At 41.1% G+C, this 22,465-nt stretch overlaps 1 protein-coding gene across 6 annotated transcripts in view; it reads left to right on the forward strand.

The window, feature by feature from the left end:
- Positions 1-22,465, forward strand: part of fnbp1b (formin binding protein 1b) — a 337,119-nt gene that overhangs the window by 274,638 nt on the left and 40,016 nt on the right. For 4 of the 6 annotated variants that reach the window (XM_070863799.1, XM_070863797.1, XM_070863796.1 and 1 more), the window contains 3 exons: positions 2,903-2,917; positions 8,069-8,178; positions 14,985-15,117. In XM_070863799.1, the coding sequence (XP_070719900.1) occupies positions 2,903-2,917; positions 8,069-8,178; positions 14,985-15,117 (258 nt within the window). The remainder of the gene's footprint in view (positions 1-2,902; positions 2,918-8,068; positions 8,179-14,984; positions 15,118-22,465) is intronic. The other 2 variants (XM_070863798.1, XM_070863800.1) reach the window with 1 other exon arrangement.

A 22,465-nucleotide genomic window follows, 5' to 3' on the forward strand; every position in this document is an offset into this window, starting at 1 on the left:
ATTTTAGTTCATAAATAAGCCTATTGTTGAAAAGCAATTATAAAACTTAGAATAGCATGCAACCAGCTTCAAGTTTGCTGCTAATCCCAGAGCTATTTTATAAATGCAGCCTTTTTTTCTAAAGTAATGCACTAACATTAGTGATATTTTACAGTAATATTAATGGTATTTGAGCCTTGCATAAACCATAGGAACATTAATAAATTTTAATTTAAGTATTCAAATTAAGTTAATCAAGTTTTAAATTCAGAATAAATGTTTTGTGTTGAACGTGCAATATTTTCTAAAACCAGAAGATGTACACAGTGTAAAGTAACATTTTTAGTTAGAATTTGAATATTTACCAAACTTTGCAATTTTTTCAATTCATTCATTTTCTGAATAATGGGCATCACTGGCTCGACCAGCATTTATTGCCCATCCCTAGTTGCCTTGCTTTCAGTTCTATTCTGTTTTTTGATTTTGTTATTTATAATTTTGATTTCTTTTTTAGTTGTGTTTTAAATACTGAACTTTTTATGAATTTTTCTGAAAGTCTCATTTGAATTATTCGTATAATAAGATTGCCAGTTTGAAAAGCTTAACGTGATTTATTTTATTCACTTGAATTTTATTTAGCATAGTTAGTGTTCGATATACACACAAAATATATTCTGGCATTTCAGTTTCCTGTTTATAATGAAATGTTTCCACCCCAAAAGAAATAAGTATACTTTTTCATAATTAGTACTAAAGTTTAGTTTAGCTGAAGTTTGATTTAGAATGCCATATAGTTTTTCCACAGGGTCTGAGATACAGAGTGCAGTAAATGTGAAGCTTTCGTGTTTGTGTTGTGCTAAGCAGTTTATGTCTGTTAGAAAAGCTTATGTTGCATCTTCATTGTTCTGGGCTAAGGTTCATAAGGTAGCCATTCTGTTATATCATTGGAATGTAAATAATGTGATTTTGCCAGCGAAGTTTGTGACCCCCGAACAAATATTATTTGTTCTATGTAATTAATATGTTGCTTTTCATTAGTAACTATTTAGTTTAAAACTGTAAATCTCTGACCATAAAGACATGGGAAACAAGTAAATGCCATTCAGCCCATCCAGCTCTTATTCCTTAAATCTAAGTGTCTATTTTTAAAACACTGATATTTGTGAAACAAAAATTCCTCTTTGATTGCTGCTTGATTTATTTTTTATATCAGATACTTTGTACATTACTGAAAGTGTTGATGCTTAGAAAACTTAAAATCCAGTGCAGTTAAAGTGGAAACAGTGGTACGGACAGCAAAATCGTAGCTCTAGAAGTTAAGCACTTTCTGTAAAAATATAAGTTTGATGTCAGCTTTTACTCCCAGGGCTGCCCATCACTCAACTTTGCTTGGCTATGTTTATTAAATGCCTTTAGCTTTTAGCCAAGCTGGTGATTGGAGCACCATATGGAAGCAAGGTGCTCCATCATTTTTTGACTTGTTTAATTAGACTTGCATTCTTTGCAGTCTTGATTACAAAGTAAAATTGGGAACATCTATAGATTTGCATTTCGGCAATGGTTAGAACATTAATTAAAATGTTCTATATTTTTGAACATTTTTTTCATTGCTGGGAAAGACCTTCCCATCTCGTGTGTCTGTTGTGCTCATAAATTATAGTTCTAGCACACTAGAAAACTGTGATGTGGCACCAGCGGAACAATATCCTCATTCCAATAATTTGTACTTGCAAACTTAAACTTACACACATGACCACATTGTCATGGAATGTAGTAAAATAGTCTGCAGTCTCCTAATCATGTATCTGATACTTTGCCATTGCTCATGCCACACGTAGTGCACTACAAGTCGAGACTTCATTTCTTATAAAAGACCACGTCTTCATGGTGCACTTCAAAGTGAAATATGGATATGATCAAAAATGAGAAGAAGGAGCTCTCTAGAATTTACACAATTGTGTAGTGCCCTTACAGCACAGTGTGGGAATAGAGGATAAGTAACAGAAAAGAATATCATTTTTATATTTTACTGGCAAGGATCACTCCATAGCTCACAAGCAACAAAGGAGCAAACGTGTAGGTGATCCTAATTAGTGATCTATAAATAGCTATTGCACATTTTCCATTAGATATTCTGTTGGGTATATTAAATACTGAAGGCAGTTGAATTGCTTAATGATATGGGAAGTATCTCTTGTAATACCAGAATAGTGGTTGTGACAGAGAGAATATGAACACTGAGATACTAGTTTACATTGCACTAGTAAACTGTCATTAGAAAAAAATTCCAGTTGCACCTGGAGCGCTATAGTGTCACTTCTAATTTTTCAACATATCTGTGTGGTTGCAGCTAACGTTGAAGATGTTGATTAGCACCTTTCAGAAAGACCTGGGAGAATATCTGCTTTGGGAATGGGATTTAGGGATGTAAGTACACGGAGAGATGATATTTGATTTGCAGTGTATGATGGTTCCTGAGCTACTGAGACTATGAACATGTGCCAATGAATGCAAGTTAGATTGATATCATTCAAATCTTGCTTGGTTTACGTGTTGGGGTGCAGGTAGAAACTTTGCAGAATCATGCCTCTGGAGGTAAAGTGGATTGGGTAGAGTGGATTGTACATGGTCTGTAGTAGGAATGGACTTGATGGACTAACTGGACTTGTTCCATGCTTTCCCATGTTTCTATATTACACTGTTAAAGCCTTACACTGATATTGTACAGAAATATAGTTTCCACATCTCGCATGATGCATTTTAAGATGGCTTCCTTATGAACCAGGTTCACTGTAATCTTACCATGTTCATTCAGTGCAGATAATTCTTATCGTTAAGAATTTAAAAATGAGTAAACGTTTTCTATTGACTTGTCAATTGTTTTTTTTCTCTTTCCTCCTTTCCTCTCCAATTTTGCGTGAAGCTTTCTCTCAAACTGGTAAGCAATGTGGCATTTGGTGTGTCTGTTCCAGATCTAATATAATTTACCAACCTTGTTAACCACTTGTGAAATTAATTGTGAACAATTTTTTTGTTGTCTTTTGTCCATGTTTGTTTTGTTTTGTCAGAAAACTTTGAATACACAGGTCTGGAATCTAATTGAGGTGATCACTGATTTTTGTTTTAATCAAAACTTTAATCAATTAACACAATTGCGGAATTGAAAGTGCAATCTCTTTTTTCTATTGGTCTTCATGCACCTGATTTATGACGCTAATAAACTAAATAATTTGTACGCATTTCGTATGATAATTTCAAGAATATCAGAATAATTTTGCCGATGTTTATTTTAGTTGTCCACATGTAGGCTGCTGTGGATTGTGGAAAATATTCTATATTGGCCCAAGCACATAACCTGCAAATAATTACAAGTGGGCTAGATTGAAATTGGATCATCACAGAATATTTTCTATATTCCAAGGTCACAATGCATGCAGGTATTACAAAACTAGCATGCTTATGACTTTTAAAAAACCCAGTGTGTTTCCATGAAGACAGAGCAGTAACAATGTGTGCTAATGCTGTGTTATGTTGTCAGGCCTATATCACACAAATCCTTTGCCTTGTCACTGATCAAAGTTTTAGAAGCTCTCCATGCCATATATGTATTCAGCATTCCTAAGGCCAGCTTAGTAAATATATTTATTTTGGAGATATTTTGCACTGTTCTCAGGTGAATGAATGTACATACTGGAGAGTGGAACTGTTTCCAGCTTTTGTATTCAGCATCAACGTGTGCTCCCAGGTTAGCTAGGCCAAATTTTACAGTATCTCTCTTTCTCTTCCCCCCCCCCCCCCCCCCCCCCCCAACAAAGTGTTTTGACTCCCATCCTTAAAAGAGTACCCTACTAAGGTGACATCTCTATTTCCTACTCGGAATATTCTTGTAGTCTCACTGAATAATACTGGCAACTTATATTTTCCTGGTTCTGTAAAGTTGAAGAAAAATTATTTAAAAACCATCCTTAAGAATCTAGGTTAGTAGTTTTTTCGCTTCGATTTTAAACACTGAGGAAATGAATCCCTTAATATGAATGATTGAGTTTTGGACAATTTTGTGCTATGGATTCACCCTCAAAGAACTGATGAAGAGATCGCTAAAGTCATGTCCTATAAAGAGCAACCTTGTATCTGAACATTCTGCACTGGATTTCAACCCAGGTCACAGAGTTAAAAGGAAATTGCAAACATTTATATTCTAGCAAAAAATGATTATGAATTCAATCTGATATGGCTTGAATCTCCGTCATGCTCTTGTATTATTCATATTATCCTGATAGCTGTCAGAATTTTAAAAGCATGTTGTAAAACAAGTGGCTGTATTTGTTTTGAGGATTATTGTCTGAATTACTGACAAACTGCTGGTGGATGAAAATAATAACCGTTTAACTCGCTGCACTGGCATTGATCCGCCAAAATTAATTTACATTTTAATTTCTAATAAGTAGTTAAAACAGAATATGCTTTTATTCTGGAGAATTTTTCTATATCTGTGTGGAGGAGGAAGATGTGGGTATGGTTCTTAATGAATACTTTGCATCTGTTTTCACAAAGGAAAGGGGCAATGCAGATACTGCTATCGAGGAGGAGTGTGACATTCTAGATGAAATAAACATAGTGAGAGAGGAGATATTAAAGGGTTTAGCAGCTTTGAAAGTGGATAAGTCCCCAGGCCTGGATGAAAGGCATCCCGGGCTGTTGAGCGAAGCAAAAGAGGAAATAGCAGAGGCCTTGACCATCATTTTTCAGTCCTCTTTGGATTCAGGCATGGTGCTGGAGGACTGCTGCTGTGGTACCCTTGCTTAAGAAGGGAGAAAGGGATAGGCTGAGTAATTACAGGTCTGTCAGCCTAACCTCAGTGGTGGGAAAATTATTGGAAAAACTCCTGAAGGACAGGATAAATCTACACTTACAAAGGCAAGGATTAATCAGGGACCATCAGCACGGATTTGTTAAGGGAAGATCGCGTTTGACTAACCTGATTGAATTTTTCGAGGAGCTAACCAGGAGGGTCGATGAGGGTAGTGTGTATGATGTAGTGTATATGGACTTTAGCAAAGCTTTTAACAAGGTCCCACATGGCAGACTGGTCACTAAGGTAAAAGCTCATGGGATCCAGGGCAAAGTGGCAAGTTGGACCCAAAATTGGCTTAGAAGTAGGAAGCAAAGGGTAATGATTGATGGATGTTTTTGTGACTGGAAGGCTGTTTCCAATGGGATTCCGCAGGGCTCAGTGCTGGGTCCCCTGCTTTTGTGATATATATGAATGATCTAGTTTTGAATATAGGGAGTATGATTAAGAAGTTTGCAGAATGTAGAATTTATACAGTGCAACACATATTTGAGATATTAAATTGGTGAATTGGTTCAAAATATTTAACCTGCTAACTTGCAAGGTTACTGCCACCTGGCACCCACAGCTACCTCCAGTCGAAAGCTACTTATTGGGTAATAAAAGTTGGTACGCTTTGGTTGTATGTGCCAGAATTTAGACTCCACACACAAATGTGAAACTGATTCAAATTGTTGAGAGTTTCTGCAACCTGCAGACTGCTACAGATAAATTAGCTTCTTTAGGGTAATAAAGGTCACTTAAAGATGATGGGAAAATTGTTATGAGTTAGCTCACTTGCTTGTTATATGCACCTATGTTCACACAAGAAACTACGGTCTTTGGATAGGGTTGAGGAGCCACTGAAGCATTTCCAACCACAGCTTTCTAATGATTGTTGACAGTAGCTTCAATATTACTGAAGTGACTGTTTCAATATCTTCTCCTATTCATGGAACTGAAATGCAAACCAAACATGTTTTGGACAAAAGAATGCAGTACACTGTGGGTGGATTTTTCAATTTAGCATTAATCCAAATTAAAATTGGACAATTTGCATTTTGACTTCAGGATTCATTTGCATGCGCTGTATGCACTGATGTACACATTTCAATTATGAATACAATGTGCCAGTGTCTTAACCAGTAATAACTTTTATGTATTAGAATTTGTGTGGTGCACATGGACCTTCATCTATACCGTGTTATATTAGGTTAAGTGGGGTATTAATGCAGGCAACTCCTGGCAGAACCCCAGTGCAAACTTGCCAGATACGCTAAGGCTGGCCAGCAAGAAGACTTTGGGCTCATTGACCAGGATACCAATCATGTGTTTATTTGTTTCCTCTGGTCTGCTAATTAATTCCTTACACTTTCATTGCGGTGCTTTGAAGCTACTTGCGTACCCAGAGGTGCGCATGAAAGTTCAGCATCCTACAATATTAACTGGAGTAAAGGATTACAAACCTTTATCGATCTCTCTTAAATTCAGTCAGCTGTGTCCAAATTCCTGATGGAATTCAACTTTATGTAAACCCTATACAGGAGACGCTAACGGTGAAGTGAATCTGGAAACAAAAATGCAGGCAGGTATAATGCCTTTGTTTGAAAATGGCAGCATTATTAAAATTCTCCACACCAGCACAATAGGCATTTTTCTGAAAGTACTGTCTTGTTCGCAGAGTATTTTTGTGTAGCTGACTTCTATTTTCCTCCTTTGCATTTCTCCCGTGTATTTTTAGTCAAACCCAACTTTAGACACCTGACCCAGGAGCAAGCGATCTCTGAACTGTTCCATGGCTTTAAATTCCTTGGAACGGGGGAATTAAAAGCTGACAAATGATGGAGCCAGAGTTCTGAGAAGTCTGTCTTCTCTGAATTGCTCGCTGAGGATGTATCTTCTTATGGACATTATGTGGAATTAAATCAACAGCAAAAGATGTGAAATCCCTTGTTCCTCTTATCACTGCACTCTACAGCTTGTGACGGTTGCATCGAGGCTGAGCCACTTGCACAGTGGAGACATGAGAGCAAGATTAGAAAATATCGGTTGTTCAAATCATTGATATGCTTGTTCACTGAATCTGCATTATTTTGTGCAATATTTCTTGCAGTGTGAAAGAACATATTTGTGTGCTGCAAGGTGCAAGGAAAAATAGAACCGACGGTTACATAATAATTCAAAGAACATGCATCACTGAAAAGTTTTAAATGGCTACATTTAATTTTGCATAAGTGCATGCATCAGTAATGGAAACATGCAGATTAATTTTCCCTGTTAATGGCTTAGAGTGCATAAAGTCGACTAACGGCATTATTTTTGAGTGATCGAGTAAAGACTAATCAATCAGCCAATGCTGTTTTTTGAATTGTCATTCGATCTGTGCTACAACATTTTTTTCATAAAAAGAATGTAATTTGTCAGCATTACTTTTTAATTTAATCCTTTTCTGTCTAGGTAGTCGAAAAGTATCTTTAGGGTATGAAGAGAGATTTTGACAATGCACCTTTCTTAAGCATAGGGAGTAAAGAAACCACACTCAGATTTCTCCTTATGTTAATGCCAAAGTAGGCACTCCACCTGCTTTGGATTCTTTGGCTTCCCCCAACTGTGGAGACAAATTATTTTTGGTGGGTATAGGCAGCTGCTGTTTTAACCACTCATTTCTATAGTACAGCTTTTGTAATGATGTATGTTGTCCAGTGTTGAAAGCATGGATAATTTACAGCATGTAGCCCATCAGGAACCACAGCTGGATCTCTAGTGTTTTCCATGGTTTTCTGCCAGAGTGGGAGACAGCCAAAACTCAACTCAAATGTTTATGCATTGTCCACTGGCTGCACTGACACTGTGGCAACTGATGTTTATACTTTGTAAAGTATCTGCCATTTAGAGGCCATTTTGGGTTATTGCATATGTGTACACACATCTACACGTGCAGGATTGTTTCAGGAACAATTTTTTAAATCTTTGCTAATAGCATTAAAAGATGTAGGAAACAGGATGCCAACTCCAAGTCAAATCTAAAATATTCTTAATGAATGTCTGTATCTGGGTTTAAGTAACATTATTAAAGCAAACTAATGGCCGTTTTAATGGTCACTAGGCTAAATTATTTTAGCTTTGGGGTAGCAAAACTCCTGGACTGAAAATATATATTTTTTAATGACTCTCTTTAAATTTGGCACCCCTGCAAAAGTGTGACCAAAAGTATAAATCCACTTGAGGTACTAACCTGTGTTATTATGGCTTGGACAGGGCTCGGGACCAGAAGACTTCAGTCATCTGCCACCAGAGCAACGGAGAAAGAAACTTCAGCAAAAAATTGATGAGATTAACAAAGAAATTCAGAAAGAGTTCGATCAAAGGTAAGAGGGTGCTCGCCACCAACAGGAAAATCATTTTCTTCATTTGATTGTATTGACCACAGTGAATGAAGGACGGTACTTTGCAGAGCATATTAAGTGGCAATATTATGTGGTACTACAACATATACATAACATTTTCTTCCATTATGTGCAGTAGAGTCCCTCCCACGCTCCAAATTAACACTGCTTATTAAGTTGTCAGTTCAAAGGAAGCCATCAAGGCAGAATTAATAAAATAAACTAAGTATTTAAAGGAATTAGATGAAGAGGCATATCATCATCATCATCATCATCATCATAGGCAGTCCCTCGGAATCGAAGAAGACTTGCTTCCACTCCCAAAGCGAGTTCTCTGGTGGCTGAACAGTCCAATACGAGAGCCACAGACGCTGTCACAGGTGGGACAGACATTCGTCAAGGGAGGGAGTGGATGGGGCTGCCTGCCCAGTGAAGCTGATCGAGTATGGTCAGTGCTTCAATACTGGGGATGTTAGCCTGGACGAGGACACTGATGTTGGTGCGCCTGTCGTCCCAGGGGATTTGCAGGATCTTGCGGACATACATAGTGGTGTCTGTGTATGTATAACCTTCCTTTGAAGAAACCATCAAGAAAGACAATTGCTTGGAGATCTCAGCATGGGAATGTTGGGTCACCTTGAAAAACCATAAGGTGTCCAAAAGAATCTTTTGGACCACTCAAGTTATTTTAAAATTAGTTTAATTTTTTTATTATTGGTGCTCAAGAGGGCAAGGGTTGTTAGTGCTGTTGAAAATTGAACACTTCCATTTTGGCATACAGCGTAGTAAACTCCAATATTGTGCCTCAACATCAACCACAGTTAGTCCACCTCTACTGCACCAATATGACATTTTCATTTCTTATACCAACCATCCTTGCATTTAATTGGACAACAAGTTGTTGCTGAATTGCTTTGAAATTTCATAATTTCATTTCCTATAGTGTTGTTATAGCCAGCAACTCTTGTCCCACCCCCAATTCCATGCAGATTATTGTCTGAGCTTCTGTCTCAACAAAGGATTCAGATGTGGTGTTGTTACATCCCTCCTAATAGCAGTTACTGGGAGTTGGTGTGGATTTGTGAAGGCGAGGTCACATCTGACTCATTGAATTTTTTGAGCAAGTCACTGGCATGGTTGATAGGAGTGTGTCTGGATGTTGTCTATATGGATTTTCAGAAGGCACAAGAAATGATCAAAACGGAATAGGAGGTAACTTTGTGACATACATTGGTAATTGGTTGAAAGGTCGGAGACAGATAGTAGGGATAAAGGAAACGTTCACTGATTGGCAGGATGTGACAAGTGATATTCCCTAAGGAAACTGTACTGGGATCTCAGCTTTTCACCATTTATATTGATGACTTGGATGAAGGAATAGTGTTATATATCCAGGAAGTGTGAGTTCATCCAAGAAAAACAAATGGGAGAGTCAGTGCACAGGTATAAAAAGCAATCAAAAAGGTTAATAGAATGTTGGCCTTTTATTTTGAGGAGTTTGGAATACAAAAGTGAAGGCACGATGCTTCAGCTGTACAGGACCTTGTTCCGACCCCATTTGGAGTGCTGCATTCAGTTTGGGCACCATACCTCAGGAGGGGGTACAGTACAGATTCACCAGAATAAGAACAGAAGAATTAGGAGCAGGAGTAACCCATACGGCCCTTCGAGCCTCCATTCAATAAGATCATGGCTGATCTTCGATCTCAATTCCACTGTCCTGCTCGATCCCCATATCCCTTGATTCTCAGAGTCCAAAAATCTATCTATCTCAGCCTTGAATATATTCAATGACTCAGCATCCACAGACCTTTTGTAGTAGAGAATTCCACAGATCCACAACCCTCTGAGTGAAGAAATTCTTCCTCTTCTCAGTCTTAAATTGCTGTCCCCTTATCCTGAGACTGTGCCCCCTAGTTTTAGACTCTCCAGCCCGTGGAAACAACCTATCAGCATCCACCCTGTCAATCCCCTTCAGTATCTTGTATGTTTCAATGAGATCGCCTCTCATTCTTCTAAACTCAAGAGAGTATAGTCACGATCTACTCAATCTCTCCTCATAGAGCAACCCTCTCATCCCAGGGATCAATCTAGTGAACCTTTGGTGCACTGCCTCGAAGGCAAGTACGTCCTTTCTCGGCTAAGGAGATCAAAACTGTGCTCAGTATTCCAGGTGTGGTCTCTCCAAAGCCCTGTAGTAAAACTTCCTTACTCTTATAATCCAACCCCTTGCAATCATGGCTAAAATGCCATTTGATTTCCAAATTGCTTGCTGTACCTGCATGCTAACTTTGTGTTTCCTGCACAAGGACACCTAAATCTCTCAACATCAATATTTAATAGTTTCTCATCATTTAAAAAATACTCAGATTTTCTATTCTACCAACCAAAGTGAATAACCTCACATTTCCCCACATTACACTCTTGCCACCTTATTGCCCACTCACTTAATCTATCTATATCCCTTTCCAGGCTCTTTGTGTCCTCCTCACAGCTTACTTTCCTGCCTAGCTTTGTATCGTCAGCAAACTTGGATACATTGCACTCGGCCTCTTCATCTAAGTCATTAATATAGATTGTAAATAACTGAGGCCCCAGCACTGATCCCTGCGGCACCCCACTTGTTGCAGCCTACCAACCGTAAAATTACCCATTTATCCCGACTATCTGTTTTCTGTCCGTTAACCAATCCTCAATCCATGCTAGTTTATTACCCCCAATCCCATGAGTCCTTATCTTGCAGAGCAACCTTTTATGTGGCACCTTATCAAATGATTTTGAAATCCAAATATGCTACATCCACCAGCTCCCTTTTATTTACCCTGCTAGTTACATCCTCATAAAAGTCTAGTAAATTTGTTAAACATGAAGGCTGGTTGCATAAATTTGATTTGTATTCCATTGAGTTTAGAAAGTTGAGAGATCTAATTGAATGATGAAGGGATACGATAGGGTAAATACAGAGAAGCAATTTCCTCTGGTGGGGGAATCCAGAACAAGGGAGCATAATCTAAAATTAGAACTAGGCCAGTTAAGAATTTAAGTCGGGAAGCATTCTTCACAGAGTAATGGAAATCTGGAACACTCTTCCAAAAGGCTGTGGATGCTGAGTTAATTGACATTTTCAAGACTGAGATTGATAAATTTGTGTTAGGTGAGGGTCACAATGGAAATGGAGAAAATGGAGGTAAATGGAGATGAGGTGCAGATCAACTAGATCTAATAGAATGGTGCATTTATGTTCTTGTATTCCTAAGTTTGGTGGAGACTCAGAGCTGCTAGTCTTCAGTCCAGGATAGAGGCATGGTATGGAGGTCTTTAAAGAGAAAGGGAGGGAAACAAAATAAATTGATGAAATATAAGGGGAAACTAGATAAGTACACGAGAGAGAAAGAAATCAAAGGATATGTTGATAGGGTGAGATGAAGTAAGGTGGGAGGAGGCTTGTGTGGCGTATAAACACTGGCATTAGACCAGATGCACTGCATCAACTCGCTAAGGCTTCTTTGGCAGCACCTCCCAAACCCGTGATCTTTACCACCTAGAAGGACAAGGGCAGCAGGCGCAGACGCAGAGGAACACCATCCCCTGCAAGTTCCCCTCCAAGTCACACACCACCCTGACTTGGAAATATATCGTCGCTGGATCAAAATTCTGGAGCTCTCCCTAACAGCTCTGTGGGAGCACCTTCATCACAAGGATTGCAGCAGTTCAAGAAGGCAACTCACCACCAGCTTCTCAAGGGCAATTAGGGATGGGCAATAAATGCTGGATGTGCTTATTTGTACTGCAAAAATGGCCACCATGTGCCATCCTTTGTCTATGATTGGTCCCCTTGGAGGATAAGCCACACCCTGAAGTTTCACAGGAATATGTAACTGGAACCGACCATCCCAAGGTCCCTTTGACTTTGTAAATTGTAACTTGATCCACTTTGACTTCCTGAAGTGACAGGAGACAGAGCTCCCCAGAAGACAGCAAGGGCCAGCCAAAGTGTCTTACCCCAGTCCAAGTGCGTGCCTGCCCCAGCCGAAGTGCCTTACCCCAGTTCAAGTGCATGCCTTACCCCAGTTCAAGTGCATGCCTTACCCCAGTTCAAGTGCATGCCTCCCCCAGCCGAAGTGCCTTGCCCATGCCCGCCGCTCTTGGCCTCAGGCCCACCGCTCTCTGGAGAGAGTCCCGGAGGGGGGGAGGAGAGAGTCCGCAGGAGGTGTGGGGGGAGGGCGGTGTGGGGGAGGAGGAAGAGAGTCGGGGCCTCGGGTCCTGTTTCTTGGCACCACGTGGAGGGAATGATTCGGGGGGAGTGGGGGGGGGTGCTTGACAGATGCGTGTCTGTCAAAAAAAAGTGCAGTGTGTTGGGGGAGGGGGGTGGCGGGGGCTGGGGCTTGACCAGGCACATGTCTGTCAAACAAAAGTGCAGTACAAATAGTTACACTAATAAATGCTGGTTTTGCCAGCGACACCCATATTCCAGAATGAATATTTTTTTTTAAAAATGACTTGTTGGGCCAAATGACCTGTTTCTATGCTGTAAAATTCTACATAATAACCAGTTTATGTTGTACAGTCATTCACTCCAGTAGAACATTGTAAAATATGGTCAGTATGCTTGTGCTGCTGAATTAATAGAGGACTGTAGGTTCTGCCAAAATCTATTATATCAATGCATTGAAATCATTATTAGACATTAAGTGCATCAGCTTTACTTGCACTTCAACAGATAACAGCAATTGTAGATCTACAAATAATCAAGTCAATACAGGCTTAGCGATACAGAACATTGTATTTTATGAATAAAAACAGAAAATGCTGGAAATCTCAGTGGGTCAGGCAGCATCTATGGAGAGAACATTTGGGTCGACGACCCTTCGTCTGAACTGGAGAGTGTTCAGAAAGAACACATTCTTAACAAGCACTGAAAGGGGGAGGGGAGAATAAACAAAAGGGAAGGTCTGTGATAGGGTGGAAGGCAGGAGAGATTAGAGACACAAAAGGGATGATGGGCCGAATTGAAATGGTAATGCCAGGAGTTAGAAAAACCATCGTCAAGATAGGGTGTGAATGGCAAAATAATGACCAGCTGCCATTATAGTCAAGGAGAAAAAAAGAAGGGGGGGTCGGGGAGGAAGCTAAAGATTGGTCGTGGTTATGCTCTGAAATTGTTGAACTCGACCTTGAGTTCAAAAGGCAGTAAAATGCCTAAATGAAAGATAAGATGCCATTCCTCGAGCTTACGTTGGAACAGTATGAGAGACCGAGAACGGCGAGGTCAGAGTGGGAGTGGAGTGGAGAATTAAAGTGACAGGCGACTGGAAGCTCGGGTCACACTTGCGGACTGAACGGAGGTGCTCCGCAAAGCGGTCACCCAATCTATGCTTGGTCTCCCAATTTGCTTTTGTATTATATTTTAGGAAGCATTTTATTTAGTTAAAAGCATCAGACTGTCCGATCTTTGTGATGGCCACACAGGATATGACGTAGGTATACTGATGCAGTATTTTAAATACAGCAATTGACTCTCAAATTCAATGTGACTCACATCGGTAAAGTATAGCTGAGTGAAGTTTGCCTACATAATGACAATGAGTGCACTTGGTTGTGAAGCATTTTGAAATATTCTGAAGATTTTATAAGGCAATTTTAAATGTAAGTTCTTCCTTTCCTCCATTGTTCCTCCTCAATAACCAGGGAGCATAGATTTAAAGTAGTTGGTAGAAGGATTAGAGGGGAGATGAGGAAACATTTCTATCACCCAGAGGGTGGTGGGAGTCTGGAACTCACTGCCTGAAAGGGTGGTTGAGGCAAAAACCTTCATCACATTTAAAAATTACTTGGCTGTGCATTTAAAGAGCCGTAACCTACAGGGCTACAGACCTAGAGCTGGCAGGTGGGATTAGGCTGGGTAACTCTTTTTTGACTGAAACAGACATGATGGGCCGATTGTCATCCTCCTGTGTCATAGTTTTTCTATAATTCTAAACGTGAAGTGATTGTTGAATCACTTGCTGAGATCAACTAATTCAATTCAAACCAGGGATCAACCTTGCAACCTTCCAGTCGTGTGTATCAGCTGAGCCATTTGGGGAAAGTTGTCTTTTCCAAAACCATCTCCTACTATGAACATGGCATCAGTCATTTACTTACATGGCTAAAATCATTCATTTTTCTCCCATTTCTCTCCTTAATTTGGAAGGTTTCAAATTAAAGGTTGAGACCAAGCACAATGTATGCAGATCACGCTCCATGTTTTCCACTAGTCAAACAAGTGACACGATAGATGTTTTATTTTATCTACTTTTCCTCACCTCGCCCTGTTAATGGTACTTTAAATGGTCAGACCCTGATTGGAATCCCCATCACACTTGAATCTCTCTACATTTCCTAACAGCGTCTCTGGAAAAAATTGTACAGGAACTTTCCATTAAAAAAATTTCAGTATAACGCGACCACAATGAACTTGCAGATTTTGTTGTTACTGAAAAAAAATTACAGTTACTGATCGGTTAATTAATCCGTACTTGCAATTTAAAACAACTGCATCATTGCCCTATCTCAGTGCTCAAAGGAAGTATAGAGTAGATTCCAAGATTTTTCTTAGTTCAGGAAAATATGAGGGAAAAATTGAATGTACATTTGGCTAATAGTTTCCTGGCAAAGCAACCTTCTCGTAAAGTGATCCCATTTACTTTCACTTGGTGCCAAACAACATTACGGTAATAACTAACAGTGACCTCCAACTGGAACAACACAAATTGGTACACTGATTTTATATTTTTTTAATCCTCAAGAGATGCTTTAACAAAGATGAAGGATGTATACATCAAGAATCCTCAAATGGGTGATCCGAATAGTGTGGATCCCAGGCTGGCAGAAATTGGGCAGACTATCGAGAAACTGCGACAAGAGATTCAGAAATTTGAGGTAATATATGACACGAGGTAAAAGTCGTATTTTGTATTTTCTAGGTCCATATACAACTGACCTTATTTGCTAAAGGTACCCATATCTTGTCTGTTTCACCTTAATGATTCATTAATCCTGAAGTAGCTGCTAGTTTGTGTCAACATGCCAACATGATAAGTAGTCCATAGCAAGGTTTTGGAAATTGTTTTTCCGTCTTTTTGTTAATGAAGCTATCTTTCTAAGTAGAATTACCCTGCTAAGTTAATGTGTTTTTTAAAAAATCTAGATGTCTCGACATTACTAAAAGCTTATGTAGAACCTGCAAAAAAAAAAAACTAGGATCAATTGATAAAGTAGACACGAATTAAAATGATGTATTTGACTGGCATCTTCTGCACAATCAAATCTAAGCCAGAGGAAATAAGTAACTTTGTGGGGGAGGAAACTAGCCTAGACCAGGATTTGATCCCAAGTTGTTCTGATGTGGCATGTTCCACAATGTTATTTTACTGAAGTACTCCTTATCAATCTTTTCATCATGTGGCAGAAGTGCAAAGTGTTACATTTAGAACAAACCTATTTTAAGTCACACGCATTATAAGATTTGAGAATAACTGTTTCATGCTCTAAGATAATTAAAAACCCAGTGTTCTACCGCTGAATGAAGTGATGGTGGTGTGTGGTGCAGTTATGTTCAAATAATATAGTTATAGTTATGAATCTGTTATCAGAAAGTAAGTTTTACCACAATTATAGTCATTGAAGATGGAAGAAAGCTTGCCTTTTAGAATCTCTCAAGGTCAGTGACTTTCTTTACATTTAATGTACTCCACTGAGATCAGGCTGCTAACTAGATAGTCCTCACTGTTGCTGAAACTCTGATCCCCAACTTTATCCTATGAAGCTCGGTTTCCCCAAAAGGTATAATTTACCGTATTCCTATCACTCCATGCTTGCCAAGCTTCTGTGCCTTCCCATGATCCATGCAAATTGATTTTAAAATCCTCATCCCCAACACTTATGCAACTTGTCTACACTCATTGATTAGGCTCACAAATGAAGAATAACCACTTGAAATCAGAAATCAAAGCTTTCAAGAAAAGAGAAAATTAGAGATTTTTTTTGTTTAACTATGTTGGTTTTAAGTTTTTTTTTTAAAGAGAACGATTTTGAAGTACAAGCTTTAAAGAGTAAGAACATAGCCAGCATATCTGCTGCAGTGGCTTTTCCTCCCAAATCTGCACTATCACCGTGGTGTGCCCCAAGGTTCAAGTCTTCCTATTCCTCATCTCAGCAACCTTATCCATGGGGTCAACTTTGATATATATGGTGAGGATAACCATATTACTTCTCTATCATCATCCTCCATACCACAATTATTTGCCGTTCTCTATGACCAACTTCCTGCCCTTGACATTCAACAGTATCACCATTGTTGAATCCCCCAACATCAACATCATGGAGGTCACCATTGAGCAGAAATGGAACTAGACCAGTCACATAACTACTGTGGCTGCAAGAGCAAGTCAGAGGTTGGGTATTCTGGGGTGAGTGACTCACCTCCTCCACCATCTACAAGGCACAAGTCAGGGGTGTGATAGAATATTCTGCACTTACTGAAGTGAGTGTAGCGCCAACAACAGTCAAGAAGCTCAACATCCAGGGCAAAGCAGCCCGCTTGATTGGCACCCCATCCACCACCTTAAACATTCACTCTCTCCACCACTGGCGCACTGTGGCTGCAGTGTTCACCATCTATAAGATGCACTGCAGCAACTTGCCAAGGCTTCTTCGACAGAATTTCCTAAACCCGCAACCTCAACAACCTAGAAGGACAAGGGCATCAGACGCATGGGAACACCACAACCTCCAAGTTTGCCTCCAAGTTACACATCATCCTGATTTGGAAGTATATCGCCATTCCTTCATTGTCGCTGGGTCAAAATCCCGGAACTCCCTACCTAACAGCACTGTGGGAGTACTTTCACCACACGGACTGCAGCAGTTCAAGGCGGAGGCTGGCCAGCACCTTCTCGAGGGCAATTAGAGATGAGATCAGCTAACTCTGAAGAAACCAGAGATCAGACCTAGGATCTTGCGGATCAATATGACTCAGTGCCAAAAACACAGCAGTGCCTTTGCCCACCATCCCACCATTGGACCTCACTTATTGATTTTGATTAAATTTTTCTTCACTAGTAAAATTAACATTTGGACTGTATGAGAAGTGACTAAAATCAGAACGAGGCCTAAGCAATAAACAAGAATGAATACCAGGGATGGTAATTCCTATTCCCTAAAGTAAAACATTTACCTTTATCAAGATTGTAGCTACAAGTATCCATATCACATTGTATGCACTGAGGTCTGCTTATTTAACAATTTAGATTAGATGACACAACAAACATTGTAATCCCCTAACCACTAAGTGGGGGGCAGATAATTAGTTTATGGCAGAACACTGAACCATGACTTCATCCATACTGCTAAGCTCTGCCAGCCTTAGCCACAATAAAGTTCCTTATTGTGTACTCAATTAGGAAAAGCACTAAACAATGAATAAACTGAGGGTTTGCCAACAACTTAAGCTAAAATAAGCAATGATTTTCAAATCTGTCTGGCATACCTTAAAAATGTAATATGAAACTTGAATTAGGTGATTCAAACTGTCCTTTCTTGGTCTTAGATTGAAATCTATGACACACTATGAGTAGTACCAAGCCATACAAAGCGGAAGGTCCCAGGTTGGATCCCCAGCCTGTGCTGAATTCGCTGGTCTCGGCCAGGACAGTAGTACCAATTGTGCAATTGGCCTCAGCAGTCTTCGAGACAAAGGAGGGGAAATTCCTGCTTCTGATCGCTGGAAAGTGCATGTGTGGTTTTCGGTTGAGAACAGTTTTGGGGTTGGCTGTGATGCTCTCAACAGTCAAACAGTCTGGCAACAGACTGCTGAAGGTCACACACTAACAGTTGCTTGTTTAAGGTACTGGAGGTATCTTAAGGGAAGGTCATGTCTGACTAACTTGATTTAATTTTTTGAGGAGGTAACATGGAGGGTCGATGAGGGTAGTGCATTTGATGTAGTGTATATGGATTTTAGGAAGGCTTTTGATAAGGTCTCACATGGCAGACTGGTTATGAAAGTAAAAGCCCATAGGATCCAAGGCAAAGTGGCAAGTTGGATCCAAAATTGGCTCAGAGGAAGGAAGCAAAGGATAATGGTTGATGGGTGTTTTTGTGACTGGAAGGATGTTTCCAGTAGGGTTCCACAGGGTTCAGTACTAGGTCTTTTGCTTTTTGTGATATATAGCAATGATTTAGACTTGAATGTAGGGGGTATGATTAAGAAGTTTGCAGATGATACAAAAATTGTGGTTGATAATGAAGAAAGCTGCAGACTACAGGAGGATACCAATGAACTGGTCAGGTGGGCAGAACAGTGGCAAATGGAATTCAATCCGGAGAAGTGTGAGGTAATGCATTTTGGGAGGGCGAACACGGCAAGGGAATACACATTAAATGGTAGAACACAGAGAAGTGTAGAGAAACAGAGACCTTGGAGTGCATGTCCACAGATCCCTGAAGGTAGCAGGAAGGTAGATAAGGTGGTTAAGAAGGCATACGGGATACTTGCCTTTATTAGTGAGGCATAGAATATAAGAACAGGAAAGTTATGCTTGCACTTGTTAGGCCACAACTAGAGTACTGTGTGCACCACATTACAGGAAATATGTGATTGCACTAGAGAGGGTACAGAGAAGATTTACGAGGATGTTGCCTGGACTGGAGAATTTTAGTTATGAGGATAGATTGGATAGGCTGGGTTTGTTTTCTTTGGAACAGAGAAGGCTGAGGGAGACCATTTTTAGAGGTGTATAAAATTATGAAGGGCCGAGATAGAGTGGATAGGAATGACCTATTTCCTTTAGCAGAGGGATCAACAACCAGGGGGCATAGATTTAAAGTAATTGGCAGGAGGTTTAGAGGGGATTTGAGGGGAAATGTTTTCGGAAGGAGCAGCATGGCGGCCTAGCCCAGCAGTCTGCGGCGCCCGGCCCGAGAGCACATCGGAGCAGGCCGGGGAGCGGAAGGAGCAGCATGGCAGCATACCACTCCAAGGAGCAGCATGTGCTGGAGCAGGAGAGCAACGGCAGCGAAGAGTGACGTCATCATGGTCAAGGTCGGTGATTGGAGCATGAGCAGGTACATCAGGAGCGGCGAGGTCAGGGCGAAGGAGCAACGAGAGATTGTAGAGGGACGTGATCGGGGCCCAGAAGAGGCGAGGGCCCAGGGGCAGCACCGGCCAGCCCACACAGCGATATGTGTGCGCACTAGGTCCGTGCAGCAGAGCTGGTCTCCAGCCGTCTTGGTTAATCCTTGCTACTGAACCGAACCTCGCTCTGTCAAGCCCATGTGGTGGCTGGTATGCAACATTCACCACACATTAAAAAAAAATCCAAGCACAGGCATCTTCCACCCTTCAAGATTTAGGTCCATCATTGAAACCCCTGTGAACTTTTTGACATGGAAGCAAGTCATCCTCAACTCGAGGGACAGCCTATGATGATGGGTGGGGGTCTGGAACTCACTGCCTGAAAGGGTGGAAGAGGCAGAAACCCTCACCACATTTAAAAAATACTTGGATGTGCACTTGAATTGCCGTAACCTACAAGGCTATGGGCCAAGAGCTGGAAAGTGGGATTAGGCTGAATAGCTCTTGGCTTTGACAAAAATGCGGACATGATGGGCCGAAATGGCCTCTTTCCGTGCTGTAAATTTCTATGATTTTATCCCAACATGAGTCAACCATCAGAATAGATGGGGAGAAAATTGAGAATTTCACTTTTTTTTAAAAAAAGAGCACGTTGAGACACGTTAGTGCCAGGGAGTGGAACAATTCAGATTTATCTCCACTGTCTTAACAGTGTTACTGAGAAAAGGTGTGTAGAAGACGGGTGCTTTACCAGAGGCAGGGAAGCAAAATTGATGGCAGTGAGTCAGCCATTCCCACACACCACCCCATGTCGTGGTGCATATAGGTACCAACGATATAGGTAAAAAAAACGGGATGAGGTCCTACAAGCTGAATTTAGGGAGCTAGGAGTTAAATTTAAAAAATAGGACCTCAAAGGTAGTAATCTCAGGATTGCTACCAGTGCCATGTGCTAATCAGAGTAGAAATAGCAGGATAGTTAAGATGAATACGTGGCTTGAGGAATGGTGCAAAAGGGAGAGATTCAAATTCCTAGGACATTGGAACCAGTTCTGGGGGAGGTGGGACCAGTACAAACCGGATGGTCTGCACCTGGGCAGGACCAGAACCAATGTCCCAGGGGGAGTGTTTGCTAGTGCTGTTGGGGAGGGTTGAAACTAATATGGCAGGGGGATGGGAATCTATGCAGGGAGACAGATGGAAGTAAAATGGGGGCAGAAGCAAAAGGTAGAAAGGAGATAAGGAAAGGTGGAGGGCAGAGAAATCAAAGGCAAAAATCAAAAAGGGCCACATTACAACATAATTCTAAAAGGACAGAGAGTGTTAAAAAAACAAATCTGAAGGTACTGTGTCTCAATGCGAGGAGCATTCGTAATAAGGTGGATGAATTAACTGCGCAGATAGCTGTTAACGGATATGATGTAATTGGGATTACGGAGACATGGCTCCAGGGTGACCAAGGCTGGGAACTCAATATCCAGCGGTATTCAATATTCAGGAAGGATAGACAGAAAGGAAAAGGAGGTGGGGTAGCGTTACTGGTTCAAGAGGAAATTAATGCAATAGTAAGAAAGGACATTAGCTTGGATGATGTGGAATCTGTATGGGTAAAGCTGCGGAACACCAAAGGGCAGAAAACGCTAGTGGGAGTTGTGTACAGACCACCAAAAAGTGGTAGTGAGGTTGGGGATGGCTTCAAACAAGAAATTAAAGATACGTGCAATAAAGGTACAGCAGTTATCATGGGTAACTTTAATCTACATATAGATTGGGCTAACCAAACTGGTAGCAACATGGTGGAGGAGGATTTCCTGGAATGTATTTTCGATTTCAGTAAGTAACATTTAGCATTGTTGCTGCCAAATTAAGTTAATCGAGGGGTTAAGTCATGGCAGGACAGCTCGGACACGTGTTATGCTCCTCCTGTACTATGTGGGAAATCAGGGACGCTTCCGGTGTCCCTGACGACTACGTGTGCAGGAAGTGTGTCCGCCTCCAGTTCCTGACGGGACCGCATTGCGGCACTGGAGCTGAGGGTGGATTCACTCTGGAGCTGCGGGTGGATTCATTCTGGAGCATCCACGATGCTGAGAATGACGTGAATAGCACGTTTAGCGAGTTGGTCTTACCGCAGGTAATGGGGACACAGCCAGATAGGGAATGGAAGACCAACAGGGAGGGCAGTGCAAGGAAGGTAGTGCAGGGGTCCCCTGCGGTCATCCCCCTGCAAAACAGATACAACGCTTTGGGTACTGTTGAGGGGGATGACTCATCAGGGGAGAGCAGCAGCAGCCAGGTTCATGGCACCGTGGTGGGCTCTGCTGCACAGGAGGGCAGGAAAAAGAGTGGGAGAGCAATAGTGATAGGGGATTCGATTGTAAGGGGAATAGATAGGCGTTTCTGTGGCCGCAACCAAGACTCCAGGATGGTATGTTGCCTCCCTGGTGCAAGGGTCAAGGATGTCTCGGAGTGGGTGCAGGACATTCTGAAAAGGGAGGGTAAACAGCCAGTTGTCGTGGTGCATATAGGTACCAATGATATAGGTAAAAAAACAGGATCAGGTCCTACGAGATGAATTTAAGGAGCTAGGAGCTAAATTTAAAAAGTAGGACCTCAACAGTAGTAGTCTCGGGATTGCTACCAGTGCCACGTGCTAGTCAGAGTAGGAATCACAGGATAGCTCGGATGAATACGTGGCTTGAGCAGTGGTGCAGCAGGGAGGGATTCAAATTCCTGGGGCATTGGAACTGGTTCTGGGGGAGGTGGGACCAGTACAAACCGGACGGTCTGCACCTGGGCAGGACCAGAACCAATGTCCGAGGGGGATTGTTTGCTAGTGCTGTTGGACAGGAGTTAAACTAATATGGCAGGGGGATGGGAACCAATGCAGGGAGACAAGAAAACAAAATGGAGACAGAAGCAAAAGACAGAAAGAAGATGAGTAAAAGTGGAGGGCAGAGAAACCCAAGGCAAAAAACAAAAAGGGCCACTGCACAGCAAAATTCTAAAGGGTCAAAGTGTAATAAAAAGGCAAGCCTGAAAGCTCTGTGCCTCAATGCAAGGAGTATTCGGAACCCAGGAGAGGACTCTGAGCTAGTTAGAGTGGGTGAGAGCTCATATGAACAGGACCCGAAGAAAGAATGCAAAAGGCAG

Source organism: Pristiophorus japonicus, chromosome 20, assembly GCF_044704955.1.
Source record: "Pristiophorus japonicus isolate sPriJap1 chromosome 20, sPriJap1.hap1, whole genome shotgun sequence".
Lineage (NCBI taxonomy): Eukaryota > Metazoa > Chordata > Chondrichthyes > Pristiophoridae > Pristiophorus > Pristiophorus japonicus.